Source organism: Agelaius phoeniceus, chromosome 37 (assembly GCF_051311805.1).
Source record: "Agelaius phoeniceus isolate bAgePho1 chromosome 37, bAgePho1.hap1, whole genome shotgun sequence".
Lineage (NCBI taxonomy): Eukaryota > Metazoa > Chordata > Aves > Passeriformes > Icteridae > Agelaius > Agelaius phoeniceus.
Genome location: NC_135302.1, coordinates 903,854 through 921,145, shown reverse-complemented (window position 1 = coordinate 921,145; position 17,292 = coordinate 903,854). Strand labels below are relative to the sequence as shown.

The 17,292-nt window shown below is 47.0% G+C and overlaps 1 protein-coding gene across 7 annotated transcripts in view; it reads right to left on the bottom strand.

The window, feature by feature from the left end:
• Positions 1-15,105, bottom strand: part of BCKDK (branched chain keto acid dehydrogenase kinase) — a 38,818-nt gene extending 23,713 nt beyond the window's left edge. For all 7 annotated transcript variants that reach the window (XM_077170971.1, XM_077170972.1, XM_077170973.1 and 4 more), the window contains exons 1-4: positions 15,004-15,105; positions 8,428-8,607; positions 3,579-3,647; positions 894-1,004 (exon numbers count right to left, since the gene is read on the bottom strand). In XM_077170971.1, coding sequence (XP_077027086.1) covers positions 894-1,004; positions 3,579-3,647; positions 8,428-8,604 — 357 coding nt within the window. In that variant the 5' untranslated portion in view covers positions 8,605-8,607; positions 15,004-15,105. The remainder of the gene's footprint in view (positions 1-893; positions 1,005-3,578; positions 3,648-8,427; positions 8,608-15,003) is intronic.
• Positions 15,106-17,292: the final 2,187 nt, after the last annotated feature.

Below are 17,292 nucleotides of genomic sequence, written 5' to 3'. Positions count from 1 at the left end.
TGGGAATTTGGGGGATTTTAAGGGTTTTGGGAATTTTTGGAATTTTGGGGGATTTCGGTAATTTTGGGAATTTCATGAATTTTTTGATTCCTGGGAATTCCCTGGGATTTTTGGGGGGTAATTTTGGGAATATTTTGGATTTTTCTTGGGATTTTATTCAGATTTTTTTTTTTAATTTTGGGATTTTGGGATTCCCTTAAAATTCTTGGGAATATTTTGGGAATATTTTCAGATAATCTTTGGGAAATTTTAGGATTTTTTGGGAATTTTTCTTGATTTTTTTAACATTTTTTTTTTAACTATTTTGGGGATTTTGGGATTTCTTTAAAATTCTTGGGAACATTTAGGGAATATTTAGGGAATATTTTCAGATAATTTTTGGGTCATTTTTGGGGATTTTTTTGGGATTTTTTGGGAATTTTTCGTGATTTTTTCAGCATTTTTTCAGAATTTTTTTTATTATTTTGGGGATTTTGGGATTCCCTTAAAATTCTTAGGAATATTTTCAGATAATTTTTGGGTCATTTTTTTGGGAATTTTTGGGGGATTTTTTGGGAATTTTTCGTGATTTTTTCAGATTTTTTCCAGAATTTTTTTTAAATTTATTTGGGAATTTTAGGGATTTATTTGGGGATTTTTATTTTGGGGATTTTGAGATTCTCTTAAAATTTTGGGGAATATTTAGGGAATATTTTCAGATCATTTTTGGGTCATTTTAGAAAATTTTGGGGCCATTTTTTAAGGAATTTTTTGGGAATTTTTTGGGAATTTTTTTCCAAATTTTTTTTTTTTTTTCCAATTTTTTTTTGTCAGAATTTTGGGGAATTCCCACCAATTCCTGGGACCCTTTTGGGGTAATTTTGGGGTAATTTTGGGTTTTTTTTGGTGCTCACCACGTGCAGGATGGTGGGGTTGCAGCCGATGATGAAGGGAAGGTTCCGGAAGCCTTGGATGCGGTGGGCGATGCGCACGGGCAGCTCCTGCTGCAGGTACCGGGCGCTTTTCTGGGCCAAAAAAAGCAAATTTTGGGCAAATCCTCAACCCTCAGCTCCCTCACAAACCCCTCAAGGATTTCTGGAATTTTCACACCCAAATTTTGGGGGTTTCTGCCCAAAAAACCCAAAAAGTTCCCCAAAATTTGAAATTTTCGCCCAAAATTTTGGATTTTTTGCCCCAAATTTTTCCATTTTTGAGGTTTTACCCCAAATTTTTAAAGTTTTACCCCAAATTTCAGACATTTTACCCAAAATGTTGAAGTTTTACCCCAATTTTTGAAGGTTTTACCCCAATTTCGGACACCCAGATTTTGGGTCAAAAAACGCAAATTTTGGGCAAATTCTCCACTCTCAGCTCCCTCACAAACCCCTCAAGGATTTCTGGAATTTGGGGAATTTTCACGCCCAAATTTTGGGGGTTTCTGCCCAAAAAAACCCAAAAAAATTCCCCTAAAAATTGAAATTTTCGCCCAAAATTTTGGATTTTTTGCCCCAAATTTTTTACATTTTGCCCCAAATTTTTACATTTTTGAGGTTTTACTGCAATTTTTGAAGTTTTACCCCAATTTTTGAAGGTTTCACCCCAAATCTCGAACATTTTATCCCAAAATGTTGAGGTTTTACCCCAATTTTCGGACACCGAAGATTTGGGTCAAAAAACGCAAATTTTGGGCAAATCCTCCATTCCCAGCTCCCTCACAAACCCCTCAAGGATTTCTGGAATTTGGGGAATTTTCACACCCAAATTTTGGGTGTTTCTGCCCAAAAAAAACCCAAAAAATTCCCCTAAAAATTGAAATTTTCACCCCAAATTTTGGATTTTTTTACCCCAAATTTTTACATTTTTGAGGTTTTACCCCAATTTTTCAAGGTTTCACCCCAAATTTTGGAGTTTTTACCCCAAATTTTTGAGGTTTTACCCCAATTTTGGACACCCAGATTTTGGGTCAAAAAACGCAAATTTTGGGCAAATCCTCAACCCTCAGCTCCCTCACAAACCCCTCAGGCATTTCTGGAATTTGGGGAATTTTCACACCCAAATTTTGGGGGTTTCTGCCCAAAAAATCCCAAAAAATTCCCCTAAAAATTGAAATTTTCACCCAAAATTTTGGATTTTTTGCCCCAAATTTTTACATTTTTTACCCCAAAATGTTGAGGTTTTACCCCAATTTTTGAAGGTTTCACCCCAAATCTCGCACATTTTGCCCCAAATTTTTGAGGTTTTACCCCAAATTTTAGGGTCTCCCAACTCCTTTCACCCCCAAATTTTGGGGACCCCCAACCCTTTTTGCCCCCCAAAATTCAGGGAAAAATCCCCAAATTTTGGGGCAATTTTTGGGGTCCCCCCCTCTCATTTCCCCCCCAAATTTTGGGGACCCCCCACCCCCTTTTTCCCCCCAAAATTCAGGGAAAAATCCCCAAATTTTGGGGCAATTTTTGGGGTCTCCCCTCTCTCCTTTCCCCCCAAATTTTGGGGACCCCCCCCAATAAATTTTGGGGACTCCCCCCCACTCCTTTTTCCCCCCAAAATTCAGGGAAAAATCCCCAAATTTTGGGGCAATTTTGGGGGCTCCCCTCTCTCATTTCCCCCCAAATTTTGGGGACCCCCAACCCTTTTTTCCTGTCCCAAAAAACCCCAAAATTCAGAAAAAATCCCCCAAATTTTGGGGACCCTCAACCCCTTTTTCCCCCCAAAATTCAAGGAAAAATCCCCAAATTTTGGGGCAATTTTTGGGGGCTCCCCTCTCTCCTTTCCCCCCAAATTTTGGGGACCCCCCCCAATAAATTTTGGGGACTCCCCCCCACTCCTTTTTCCCCCCAAAATTCAGGGAAAAATCCCCAAATTTTGGGGCAATTTTGGGGGCTCCCCTCTCTCCTTTCACCCCAAATTTTGGGGACCCTCAACCCTTTTTTCCCCCCAAAATTCAGGGAAAAATCCCCAAATTTTGGGGCAATTTTTGGGGTCTCCCTCTCTCCTTTTCCCCCAAATTTTGGGGACCCCCCTCTCATTTCCCCCCAAATTTTGGGGATCCCCCCCTTCACAAATTTTGGGGACCCCTCCCAACTTTTGGCCTCCCCCAACCCCTTTTTCCCCCCAAAATTCAGGGAAAAATCCCCAAATTTTGGGGCAATTTTGGGGGCTCCCCTCTCTCCTTTCCCCCCAAATTTTGGGGACCCCCAACCCTTTTTTCCTGTCCCAAAAAACCCCAAAATTCAGAAAAATTCCCCAAAATTTTGGGGACCCCCCAACCCCATTTTCCTCCCAAAATTCAGGGCAAAATCCCCAAATTTTGGGGCAATTTTTGGGGGCTCCCCTCTCTCCTTTCCCCCCAAATTTTGGGGTCTCCCCTCTCTCATTTCCCCCCAAGTTTTGGGGACCCCCCCCCTTCACAAATTTTGGGGACCCCTCCCAACTTTTGGCCTCTCCCAACCCCATTTTCCCCCCAAAATCTCCCAAAAATTCAGGGAAAAATCCCCAAATTTTGGGGCAAATTTTGGGGGCTCCCCTCTCTCCTTTCCCCCCAAGTTTTGGGGCCCCCTCCCGGATTTTGGGGACCCCAAATTTGGGGTTCCTGCCCTTACCAGGATGTGGCTGCCGTCCTGGGAGCGCCCTGAGTAGAGCATGGTGGTGGGGGTCAGGCGCACCGAGGGCTGGGTGGGGCAAAAAAAGCAAATTTTGGGGTTGGGGGGACCCCAAATTTGGGATGGAATCCATCCTAAAATGGGGCCCAAAATGTCCTAAAAATTCCACCCCAAAATGGTGAAAAATTCCCTGAAAATGGCCTCAAAATTAATCCAAAATCCTCCAAAAAATGGACTGAAAATGGCCCTAAAATCCCTTAAAAATGACCCCCAAAATGCCCTCAAAATGGCCCCAAAATGCCCCAAAAATGGCCCCAAAATCCCCCTAAAATTCCTCCCAAAATGGTCCCCAAAAGCCCCTAAAAATGGCCCCAAAATCCCCCCAGAATGGCCCCAAAATGCCCTTAAAATTCCTCCAAAATCCCTTAAAAATGGCCCCAAAATGCCCCAAAAATGGCCACAAAATCCCCCTAAAATTCCTCCCAAAATGGTCCCCAAAAGCCCCTAAAATGGCCTCAAAATTCTTCCAAAATCCTCCAAAAATGGCCCCAAAATCCCCCTAAAATCCCCCAAAAATGGCCCCAAAATCCCCCCCAAATCCCTCCCAAAATGGTCCCAAAATCCCCACAAAATTCCCCCCAAATGGCCCCAAAATCCCCCCAAAATCCACCAAAAATGGCCTCCAAAAGCCCCTAAAAATAGCCCAAAAAATCCCCCTAAAATTCCTCCAAAAATACCCCAAAAATGGCCCCAAAATCCCTCCCAAAATGGTCCCAAAATCCCCCAAAAATGGCCCCAAAATCCCTCCCAAAATGGTCCCAAAATGCCCCAAAAATGGCCCCAAAATCCTCCCAAAATTCCCCCCAAAAGCCCCAAAATCCCCCAAAAATGGACTCAAAATGGCCCAAAAATCATCCCTAAAATGGCTCCCAAATGGCCACAAAATCCCCTAAAAATGGCCCCAAAATCCCCCAAAATGGGCCCAAAATCCCCGCAAAAATTCCTCCCAAAATGCCCCAAAAAATGGCCCCAAAATCCCCCAAAAATGGACTCAAAATCCCCCTAAAATTCCTCCCAAATGGCCCCAAAATGCCCCAAAAAATGGCCCTAAAATCCCCACAAAATTTCCCCCAAATGGCCCCAAAATCCCCCAAAAATGGCCCCAAAATCCCCCAAAAATGGCCCCAAAATGCCCCAAAAATGGCTCCAAAATCCTCCCCAAATCCCTCCCCAAATGGCCCCAAAATCCCCCTAAAATTTCCCCCCAAAAGCCCCAAAATGCCCCAAAATCTCCCTTCAAAATGGCCCCAAAACCCAATAAATTCACTCGAAATGGCCCCAAATCTCCCCCAAATCTCCCCCAAATCTCCCCCAATTTGGGGAGGGGTCTCCCCGGATTTTGGGGGATTTGGGGAGGGGTCTCAGCCTCTCTGTGACCACCTCAATGACCCCAAAATCCCCCTAAATACCCCCCAAAATGGCCCCGAATCTCCCCCAAAATGTCCCCGAATCTCCCCCGAATCTTCCCCAAACTGAGCCCAAATCTCCCCCAAATCTCCCCAAATTTGGGGAGGGGTCTCCCCGGGTTTCAGGGAATTTGGGGAGGGGTCTCCCCAGGTTTTGGGGGTTCTCTCACCCTCTCAGCAGCAGCACCAATGACCCCAAAATCCCCCCCAAAATGGCCCCAAATTGACCCCAAATGGCCCCAAATCTCCCCCAAATCTCCCCCAAATCTCCCCAAATTTAGGGTCTCCCCGGGTTTAGGGAATTTGGGGAGGGGTCTCACCCACTCAGCAGCAGCATCAATGACCCCAAAATGCCCCAAAATCTCCCTTCAAAATGGGCCCAAAACCCAACAAATTCACTCGAAATGGCCCCAAATCTCTCCCAAATGGCCCTGAATCTCCCCCAAATCTCTCCCAAATCTCCCCCAAATTTCCCCAAATTTGAGGAGGGGTCTCCCCAGATTTCAGGGGATTTGGGGAGGGGTCTCACCCTCTCTGTAGCCACATCAGTGACCCCAAATCCCCCCCTAAATCCCCTCCAAACTGACCCCAAATGGCCCCGAATCTCCCCCAAATCTCCCCCAAATCTCCCCCAAATCTCCCCCAATTTGGGGAGGGGTCTCCCCAGGTTTAGGGGATTTGGGGAGGGGTCTCACCCTCTCTGTGACCACCTCAACAACCCTAAAATCCCCCTAAATACCCCCCAAAATGGCCCCAAATGGCCCCGAATCTCCCCCAAATCTCCCCCAAACTGAGCCCAAATCTCCCCCAAATCTCCCCCAATTTGGGGAGGGGTCTCCCCGGATTTTAGGGGATTTGGGGAGGGGTCTCCCTGGGTTTTGGGGGGTCTCTCACCCTCTCAGCAGCATCAATGACCCCAAAATCCCCCAAAATGACCCCGAATCTCCCCCAAATGGCCCCAAATCTCCCCCAAATCTCCCCCAAATCTCCCCAAATTTGGGGAGGGGTCTCCCCGGATTTGGGGGAATTTGGGGAAGGGTCTCACCCTCTCTGTGACCACATCAACAACCCTAAAATCCCCATAAATACCCCCCAAAATGGCCCCAAATGGCCCCGAATCTCCCCCAAATCTCCCCCAAACTGAGCCCCAAATCTCCCCCGAATCTCCCCAAATTTGGGGAGGGGTCTCCCCGGGTTGCAGGGGATTTGGGGAGGGGTCTCTCACCCTCTCTGTAGCCACATCAGTGACCCCAAATCCCCCCCTAAATCTCCTCCAAACTGACCCAAAATGGCCCCGAATCTCCCCCAAATGGCCCCAAACTGAGCCCAAATCTCCCCCAAATCTCCCCCAAATCTCCCCCAATTTGGGGAGGGGTCTCCCCGGGTTTTAGGGGATTTGGGGAGGGGTCTCTCACCCTCTCAGCAGCAGCATCAATGACCCCAAAATCCCCCAAAATGACCCCGAATCTCCCCCAAATCTCCCCCAAATCTCCCCCAAAATGGCCCCAAAATGGCCCCGAATCTCCCCCAAATCTCCCCCGAATCTCCCCCAAATTTGGGGAGGGGTCTCCCCGGATTTCAGGGAATTTGGGGAGGGGTCTCCCTGGGTTTTGGGGGGTCTCTCACCCTCTCAGCAGCAGCATCAATGACCCCAAAATCCCCCCCAAAATGGCCCCAAATTGACCCCAAATGGCCCCGAATCTCCCCCAAATCTCCCCCAAACTGAGCCCGAATTGCCCCCAAATCTCCCCCGAATCTCCCCAAATTTGGGGAGGGGTCTCCCCGGATTTCAGGGAATTTGGGGAGGGGTCTCACCCTCTCTGTAGCCACATCAATGATCCCAAATCCCCCCTAAAAATGGCCCCAAAACCCAACAAATTCACTCAAAATGGCCCCGAATCTCCCCCAAATCTCCCCCAAATCTCCCCAAATTTGGGGAGGGGTCTCCCCGGGTTTTGGGGGGTCTCTCACCCTCTCAGCAGCAGCATCAATGACCCCAAAATCCCCCCTAAATCTCCCCCAAAATGGCCCCAAACTGACCCCAAAATGGCCCCAAATTGACGCCAAAATGTCCCCGAATCTCCCCCAATTCTCCCCCAAATCTCCCCAAATTTGGGGAGGGGTCTCCCCTGATTTAGGGGAATTTGGGGAGGGGTCTCCCCGGGTTTCAGGGGATTTGGGGAGGGGTCTCCCCGGGTTTTGGGGGATTTGGGGAGGGGTCTCTCACCCTCTCAGCAGCAGCATCAATGGCCCCAAAATCCCCCCCAAAATGGCCCCGAATCTCCCCCAAATCTCCCCCAAATCTCTCCCAAATCTCCCCAAATTTGGGGAGGGGTCTCCCCGGATTTTAGGGGAATTTGGGGAGGGGTCTCTCACCCTCTCAGCAGCGGCATCAATGGCCTCAAAATCCCCTAAATCCCCTCCAAAATGGCCCCAAAATGGCCCCAAACTGACCAAAAATGGCCCCAAACTGAGCCCAAATCTCCCCCAAATCTTCCCCAAATCTCCCCCAATTTGGGGAGGGGTCTCCCCGGGTTTTGGGGGATTTGGGGAGGGGTCTCCCCAGGTTTTGGGGGGTCTCTCACCCTCTCAGCAGCATCAATGACCCCAAAATCCCCCCTAAATCTCCCCCAAAATGGCCCCAAATCTCCCCCAAATCTCCCCCAAATCTCCCCAAATTTGGGGAGGGGTCTCCCCGGATTTCAGGGGATTTGGGGAGGGGTCTCTCACCCTCTTGGCAGCAGCATCAATGGCCCCAAAATCCCCCTAAATACCCCCCAAAATGGCCCCAAACTGACCCAAAATGGCCCCAAATTGACCCCAAATGGCCCCGAATCCCCCCCAAAATGGCCCCGAATCTCCCCCAAATCTCCCCCAAATGGCCCCAAAATGGCCCCAAATCTCCCCCAAACGGCCCCAAATCTCCCCCAAATCTCCCCCAATTTGGGGAGGGGTCTCCCCGGGTTTTGGGGGGTCTCTCACCCTCTTGGCAGCAGCATCAATGACCCCAAAATCCCCCAAAATGGCCCCGAATCTCCCCCAAAATGTCCCCGAATCTCCCCCGAATCTTCCCCAAACTGAGCCCAAATCCCCCCAAATCTCCCCCAATTTGGGGAGGGGTCTCCACTGATTTAGGGGAATTTGGGGAGGGGTCTCCCCGGGTTTCAGGGGATTTGGGGAGGGGTCTCTCACCCTCTCAGCAGCAGCATCAATGGCCCTGAAATCCCCCCTAAATCTCCCCCAAAATGGCCCCGAATCTCCCCCAAATCACCCCCAAACGGCCCCAAATCTCCCCCGAATCTCCCCCAAATCTGCCCCGAATCTCCCCCAATTTGGGGAGGGGTCTCCCCGGGTTTCAGGGGATTTGGGGAGGGGTCTCTCACCCTCTCAGCAGCAGCATCAATGGCAGGCTGGTGGTAGAAGGAGGTCACGGCCTTGCAGCGCTCCCGGGCCAGGTCCGGGGGGGTTTGGGTTTGGTCGGCGGCGGCGCGGGCGGGGGGATTGTGGGGGGCACCCCCGGGCCCCCGCAGGGCAGCGCCCCCCAAAAGGCGCCGCAGCATCTCCTGGGAGGGGAGGAAAGGGTTAATGGGGTGAGAGAGAGGAAAAAAACCCCAAAAAATCCACCCAAAAATGCCAAAAATCCACCCAAAAATGCCAAAAATCCACCCAAAAATCCACCCAAAAATCCCCCCCCAAAAGGCGCCGCAGCATCTCCTGGGCGGGGAGAGGAAAGGGTTAATGGGGAGAGAGAGAGAGAAAAAACCCAAAATCTACACAAAAAAAACCAAAATCTACTCAAAAATCCACCCAAAAAAACCCAGAAATCCACCCAAAAATCAACCCAAAAAGCCCAAAAATCCACCCCTAAAACCACCAAAAATCCACCCCGAAACCACCAAAAATCCACCCCAAAAAACTCCAAAAATCCACCTAAAAATCCCCTCAGGGACCCCAAAAATCCCCTCACAAAAGGCGCCGCAGCATCTCCTGGGCGTGGGGAGGAAAGGGTTAATGGGGTGAGAGAGAGAAAAAACCCAAAAATCTACACAAAAATGCACCCAAAAACGCCAAAAAAACCCCAAAATCCGCCTGAAAAAGCCCAAAAATTCACCCAAAAATCCCCTCAGGGACCCCAGAAATCCACCCAAAAATCAACCCAAAAAGCCCAAAAATCCGACCAAAAATTCACCCAAAAATCTCCTCAGGGACCCCAAAAATCCAGCCCTAAAAACACCAAAAATCCACCCAAAAATCCACCCCAAAAACCCCAAAAATCCACCAAAAAACCCCAAAAATCCCCTCATGGACCCCAGAAATCCACCCAAAAACCCCCAAAAATCCACCCAAAAATCCCCCCCCCAAAAGGCGCCGCAGCATCTCCTGGGTGAGGGGAGGAAAGGGTTAATGGGGTGAGAGAGAGAAAAATCCGCACAAAAATAAAAAAAAAATCCACCCAAAAACGCCAAAAAAACCCCAAAATCCGCCTGAAAAAGCCCAAAAATCCACCCAGAAATGCACCCAAAAATCAACCCAAAAAGCCCAAAAATCCGCCCAAAAATTCACCCAAAAACCCCCAAAAATCCACCCCTAAAAACACCAAAAATCCACCAAAAAACCCCAAAAATCCCCTCAGGGACCCCAGAAATCCACCCAAAAATCCCCCCCCAAAAGGCGCCGCAGCATCTCCTGGGCGAGGGGAGGAAAGGGTTAATGGGGAGGGGACCCCCAAAATCCACCCGAAAATCAAAAAAAATCCACCCAAAAACCCCAAAAATCCACCCCAAAAATCCCCTCCCAAAAGGCGCCGCAGCATCTCCTGGGCGAGGAAAGGGTTAATGGGGTGAGAGAGAGAAAAAACCCCAAAAATCTACACAAAAATGCACCCAAAAAGCCAAAAAATCCATCCCCAAAAAGCCAAATATTCCACCCAAAAATACACCCAAAAAAGCCAAAAAATCCACCAAAAAATCCCCTCAGGGACCCCAAAAATCCACCCAAAAATCCACCTCCAAAAACCCAAAATCCACCCCCAAAAACCCCAAAAATCCACCCCAATGATCCACCCCCAAAACCCCAAAAATCCCCTCAGGGACCCCAAAAATCCACCCCAAAAAACTCCAAAAATCCACCTAAAAATCCCCTCAGGGACCCCAAAAATCCCCTCACAAAAGGCGCCGCAGCATCTCCTGGGCATGGGGAGGAAAGGGTTAATGGGGTGAGAGAGAGAAAAAACCCCCAAAAATCTACACAAAAATGCACCCAAAAACGGCAAAAATCCCCCCAAAAATCTCCCCCCCCAAAAGGCGCCGCAGCATCTCCTGGGCAAGGGGAGGAAAGGGTTAATGGGGTGAGAGAGAGAAAAAAAAACCCCAAAATCCACCCAAAAACGCCAAAAATTCACCCAAAAATCCCCTCAGGGACCCCAAAAATGCATCCAAAAATCCGCCCAAAAAAACACCAAAAATCCATCCCCAAAAATCCAAAAAACCCCAAAATCTACACAAAAAACCCCAAAAATCCACCCAAAAATCCACCCTCAAAAACCCCAGAAATCCACACAAAAATCCACCCAAAAATCCACCCTCAAAAACCCCAGAAATCCACCCAAAAATCCACCCTCAAAAACCCCAGAAATCCACCCAAAAATCCACCCTCAAAAACCCCCAAAATCCACCCAAAAATCCCCTCAGGGACCCCTGAAATCCACCCAAAAATCCACCCAAAAAACCCCCAAAATCCACCCAAAAATCCCCTCAGGGACCCCAAAAATCCACCCAAAAACCCCCAAAAATCCACCCCAAAAATCCCCCCCAAAAGGCGCCGCAGCATCTCCTGGGCGAGGGGAGGAAAGGGTTAATGGGGAGGGGACCCCCAAAATCTACCCAAAAATCAAAAAAAAATCCACCCAAAAATCAAAAAAAAATCCACCCAAAAATGCCAAAAATCGACCCAAAAACCTGCCCGAAAACCCCCAAAATCCACCCAAAAATCCCCTCAGGGACCCCAGAAATCCACCCAAAAATCAACCCAAAAAGCCCAAAAATGCACCCAAAAATGCACCCAAAAATCCCCCCCCAAAAGGCGCCGCAGCATCTCCTGGGTGAGGGGAGGAAAGGGTGAGAGAGAGAAAAACCCCAAAATCTACATAAAAAAAAACAAAAATCCACCCAAAATTGCACCCAAAAAACCCCAAAAATTCAACCAAAAATCCCCTCAGGGACCCCAGAAATCCACCCCCAAAAACGCCAAAAATCGACCCAAAAATCCCCCCAAAATCCACCCAAGAAACCCCAAAAATCCACCCAAAAACGCCCAAAATCCACCCCTAAAAACTCCAAAAATGCCCCCAAAAAAATCCCAAAATCCACTGAAAAATCCACCCAAAAACTCCAAAAATCCACCCCCAAAACTGCCCAAAATCCACCCCTAAAAACTCCAAAAATGCCCCCAAAAAAATCCCCTCAGGGACCCCAAAAATCCACCCAAAAATCGACCCCCAAAAACCCCAAAAATCCACCCAAAAATCCCCTCAAAAAACCCCAAAATCCACCCCAAAAAACCCAAAAATCCACCCAAAAATCCTGTCAGGGACCCCAAAAATCGACCCCCAAAAACCCAAAATCCACCCCAAAAATCCACCCAAAAAATCCAAAAATCCACCCCCAAAAACGCCAAAATTCCACCCCCAAAATCCACCCAAAAATCCCCTCCGGGACCCCAAAAATCCACCCCAAAAAGCCCCAAATCCACCCCCAAAAACCCACCCCCAAAATCCACCCAAAATCCACCCAAAAATCCCCTCAGGGACCCCAAAAACCCCTCAGGACCCCAAAACCCCCCTAAAACGACCCCAAAATCCCTCAAAAACGGCCCCAAATCCCCCCAAAAAACCCAAAGGATTCCAAAAACCTTCAGGGACACCCAAAAACCCTCAAAATACCCCAAAAAAACCCCACAAGGAACCTCAAAAAAACCCCAAAACCCCACAAAAACTCCCCAAAAAGCCCTCAGGGCTTCCAAATCTCCTTTTCCCCCTCAGTTTTCACCCAGAAATTGGATTTAAGTGTCCAAAACTTCTTTTTTCCCCTCAAAATCCCCTCAAAAAATACCCCAGAACCACTTTTCCCCTCAGACTTTCCCCAAAATCAAAATTCAAAAGGTCCAGGACTTCCTTTTTTCCCTCAGAATTGCCCAAAAAAACCATCCAAAAATAACTTTTCCCCTCAGAGTTTCCCCAAAATCAAAATTCAAAAGGTCCAGGAACCCCAAAAAAAGAGGATTTAAGTATCTAGAATCTCTTTTTTCCCTCAAATTCACCCCAAAACCGCTCAGGGACCCCGTTTTCCCCCTCAGAATTACCCCAAAAACTGCTCAGGGACCCTTTTCCCCTCAGAATTACCCCAAAAACGGCTCCGGGACCCCTTTTTTCCCCTCAAAATCCCCTCAAAAACCGTCCCAGAACCATTTTTCCCCTCACAGTTTCCCCAAAATAAAACCTCAAAATGTCCAAAACCCCAAAAAAACAGGATTTCAATCCCCGGAACCCCTTTTTTTCCCTCAAATTCACCCCAAAACTTCTCCGGGATCCCCTTTTCCCCTCAGAGCTCCCCCAAAATAGAAACTCAGAAGGTCCAGGACACCCCTATAAAGGAATTTAAGTATCCGGAACTACTTTTTTCCCTTTAATTCACCCCAAAACTTCTCCGGGATCTCCTTTTCCCCCTCAGAATTACCCCAAAAACTGCTCAGGGACCCCTTTTTCCCCTCAGAATTACCCCAAAAACGGCTCCGGGACCCCTTTTTCCCCTCAAAATCCCCTCAAAAACCGTCCCAGAACCATTTTTCCCCTCACAGTTTCCCCAAAATAAAACCTCAAAATGTCCAAAACACCAAAAAAACAGGATTTCAATCCCCGGAACCCCTTTTTTTCCCTCAAATTCACCCCAAAACTTCTCCAGGACCCCTTTTTTCCCTCAAATTCACCCCAAAAACTGCTCAGGGACCCCGTTTTCCCCTCAGAATTACCCCAAAAACGGCTCCGGGACCCCTTTTTTCCCCTCAAAATCCCCTCAAAAACCATCCCAGAAACACTTTTCCCCTCACAGTTTCCCCAAAACAAAACCTCAAAATGTCCAGAAACCCCAAAAAAACAGGATTTCAATCCCCGGAACTCCTTTTTTTCCCTCAAATTCACCCCAAAACCGCTCCGGGATCCCCTTTTCCCCTCAGAGCTCCCCCAAAATAGAAACTCAGAAGGTCCAGGACACCCCTATAAAGGAATTTAAGTATCCGGAATCCCTTTTTTCCTTAAATTCACCCCAAAACTTCTCCGGGACCCCTTTTCTCCCTCAGAATTACCCCAAAAACTGCTCAGGGACCCCTTTTCCCCTCAGAATTACCCCAAAAACGGCTCCGGGACCCCTTTTTTCCCCTCAAAAACCATCCCAGAACCACTTTTCCCCTCAGAGTTTCCCCAAAATAAAACCTCAAAATGTCCAAAACCCCAAAAAAACAGGATTTCAATCCCCGGAACCCCTTTTTTTCCCTCAAATTCACCCCAAAACTGCTCCGGGATCCCCTTTTCCCCTCAGAGCTCCCCCAAAATAGAAACTCGGAAGGTCCAGGACACCCCTATAAAGGAATTTAAGTATCCGGAACTACTTTTTTCCCTTTAATTCACCCCAAAACTTCTCCGGGACCCCTTTTTCTCCTCAGAATCGTCCCAAAAAACTGCTCAGGGACCTCTTTTCCCCTCAGAGCTCCCCCAAAATAGAAACTCAGAAGGTCCAGGACACCCCTATAAGGGGATTTAAGTATCCGGAATTCCTTTTTTCCTTAAATTCACCCCAAAACTTCTCCGGGACCCCTTTTCCCCTCAGAATTACCCCAAAAACTGCTCAGGGACCCCTTTTCCCCTCAGAATTACCTCAAAAATTGCTCAGGAACCCCTTTTTTCCCTCAAAAAATACCCCAGAACCACTTTTCCCCTCAGACTTTCCCCAAAATAAAACCTCAAAATGTCCAAAACCCCAAAAAAACAGGATTTCAATCCCCGGAACCCCTTTTTTCCCTCAAATTCACCCCAAAACTGCTCCGGGATCCCCTTTTCCCCTCAGAGCTCCCCCAAAATAGAAACTCAGAAGGTCCTGGACACCCCTATAAAGGAATTTAAGTATCCGGAACTACTTTTTTCCCTTTAATTCACCCCAAAACTTCTCCGGGATCCCCTTTTCCCCTCAGAATTACCCCAAAAACTGCTCAGGGACCCCTTTTTTTTCCCTCAAAATCCCCTCAAAAACCGTCCCAGAACCATTTTTCCCCTCACAGTTTCCCCAAAACAAAACCTCAAAATGTCCAAAACCCCAAAAAAACAGGATTTCAATCCCCGGAACCCCTTTTTTTCCCTCAAATTCACCCCAAAACCGCTCCGGGATCCCCTTTTCCCCTCAGAATTACCCCAAAAATAGAAACTCAGAAGGTCCAGGACATCCCTATAAAGAATTTAAGTATCCGGAACTACTTTTTCCCCTTTAATTCACCCCAAAACTTCTCCGGGACCCCTTTTTCTCCTGAGAATCGTCCCAAAAACTGCTCAGGGACCTCTTTTCCCCTCAGAGCTCCCCCAAAATAGAAACTCAGAAGGTCCAGGACGCCCCTATAAGGGGATTTAAGTATCCGGAATTCCTTTTTTCCTTAAATTCACCCCAAAACCTCTCCGGGACCCCTTTTTCCCCCTCAGAATTACCCCAAAAACTGCTCAGGGACCCCTTTTTCCCTTTAACCCTCCTCCATTCCCACCTCTCCGCCCTCCCTTCTCCCCAACCCCGTGTCCCAAACACAACCCCGGTGTCCGGACACTCCCTTTTCCCTTCAATTTTCTCACCAAAAAACTTCAATTTTCCCCCAAAAATCCCTTAAATCGACCCCAAAAATTCCCCCAAATGTTCCCCCTCACCAACCAGCGGCCCCGGGGCCTCCCCGACACCTCCCCCGGGTTCGGCTCGTAATGGACTCGCCCGTTCCCGCCCCTCCCGTTGTTTTCCACCCCCCCCCCGCGCGTTCCCCTCAGGGTGGTACGGTCCGGCCGCACTGCGCGTGCGCGGGAACCTCAGGGGAGCGGCGGGAAAGCGGCGCCCCCTGGCGGCGGAGGTATGGGGGGGGGCTCGGGTTTTGGGGCGAAAAAAAGGGAATTTGGGATTTTTTCTGAGGGGAAAAGGGGGTTCCCAAGCTCTAAATCCAAAGTTTTTGTGGAAATTTGGGTGGAAAAGGGGGTCCCAGTGCATTAAAAGGTTTTTTTCGGCGGGGGGAAAGGGGTCCCCAAGCTCTAAATGAGAAACTTCTGGGAAATTTTGAGGGGAAAAGGGGGTCCCAGTGAATTATTAGGGTTTTTTTGGGGGGAAAAAAGGGAATTTGGGATTTTTTCTGAGGGGAAAAGGGGCTCCCAGTGCATTATTAGGGTTTTTTTTGGGGGAAAAAAGGGAATTTGGGATTTTGTTCTGACGGGAAAAATGGGTCCGGGACCTCAAAATCCAAAGTTTTGAGGAAATTTGAGGGGGAAAGTGGCTCCAGTGAATTATTAGGGGTTTATTTGGGGGGAAAAAGGGAATTTGGGGATTTTTTCTGAGGGGAAAAATGGGTCCAGGACCTCTAAATCCAAGATTTTGAGGAAATTTGAGGGGAAAAGGGGCTCCCAATGCATTAATAATTTTTTTTTGAGGAAAAAAAGAGAATTTGGGATTTTTTCTGAGGGGAAAAGGGGGTTCCCAAGCTCTAAATCCAAAGTTTTTGTGGAAATTTGGGTGGAAAAGGGGCTCCCAATGCATTCATAATTTTTTTGAGGAAAAAAATGGGAATTTGGGATTTTTTCTGAGGGGAAAAATGGGTCCAGGACCTCTAAATCCAAGATTTTTGAGGAAATTTGAGGGGAAATGGGCTCCCAGTGCATTCATAATTTTTATTGAGAAAAAAAAAAAGGGAATTTGGGATTTTTTTCTGAGGGGAAAAGGGGGTTCCCAAGCTCTAAATCCAAAGTTTTTGTGGAAATTTGAGGGGAAAAGGGGCTCCCGGTGCATTATTAGGGTTTTTTAGGGGGGAAAAAAGGGAATTTGGGATTTTTTCTGAGGGGAAAAATGGGTCCGGGACCTCAAAATTCAAGATTTTTGTGGAAATTTGAGGGGAAAAGGGGCTCCCAATGCATTAATAATTTTTTTTGAGGAAAAAAAAAAGAATTTGGGATTTTTTCTGAGGTGAAAAATGGGTCCGGGACCTCAAAATTCAAAATTTTTGGGGAAAATTTGAGGGGAAAAATGAATTCCGGAGGTTTTTTTGTGGGAAAATTTAGGAAAAAATAAAAGAGAATTTCAAATTTTAAATTCTTTTTTTGGGGAGGAATTTGAGGGGAAAAAAGCGAAAATCCCGGAACTTTTTTGAGGTGAAAAATGAGGGGAAAAAAAGGGAATTTTGGAGCCTTTTTTGGGGGAAAATTGAGGAAAAAAGGGAATTTCAAATCCTGAATTTCGTTTTTGGGGGAAATTTTGGGAAAAAGGGGCTCCCACAAAGGAGTTTTTGGGGGGATTTTTGGGCATTTTTTGGGGACTTTTATCACTTTAATGCCATTTTTTGACTCATTTTAAACACTTTAATGCCATTTTTAATCATTTTAATGCAATTTTTGGTCATTTTAATGCCATTTTTGACTCATTTAAGACATTTTTCTGTAACTTTTGCTCATTTTAATGTCACTTTTATTCATCTTAATGCCACTTTTGACCCTTTTAAGGCACTTTAATGTCACTTTTGGTCACTTTAATGCCATTTTTTTGTCACTTTTTGTCACTTTAATGCCATTTTTGGTCATTTTAATGCCATTTTTGATCACTTTAATGCCATTTTTTGTCACTTTATTGCCATTTTTTGTCACTTTAATGCCATTTTTGGTCACTTTAATGCCATTTTTGATCACTTTAATTCCATTTTTTGTCACTTTTGGTCACTTTAATGCCATTTTTTCCCCATTTCAGACACTTTCATGTAACTTTTCCTCCATTTCCTGTAACTTTGCCTCCTTGCACCCCAATTTTGGGTCATTTTCACTCCATTTGGGACATTTTCACTCAATTTTGACCATTTTCACTCAGTTTTGACCATTTTCACTCAGTTTTGGGTCATTTTCACTCAATTTTGACCATTTTCACTCAGTTTTGACCATTTTCACTCCATTTTGGGTCATTTTCACTCAATTTTGGGTC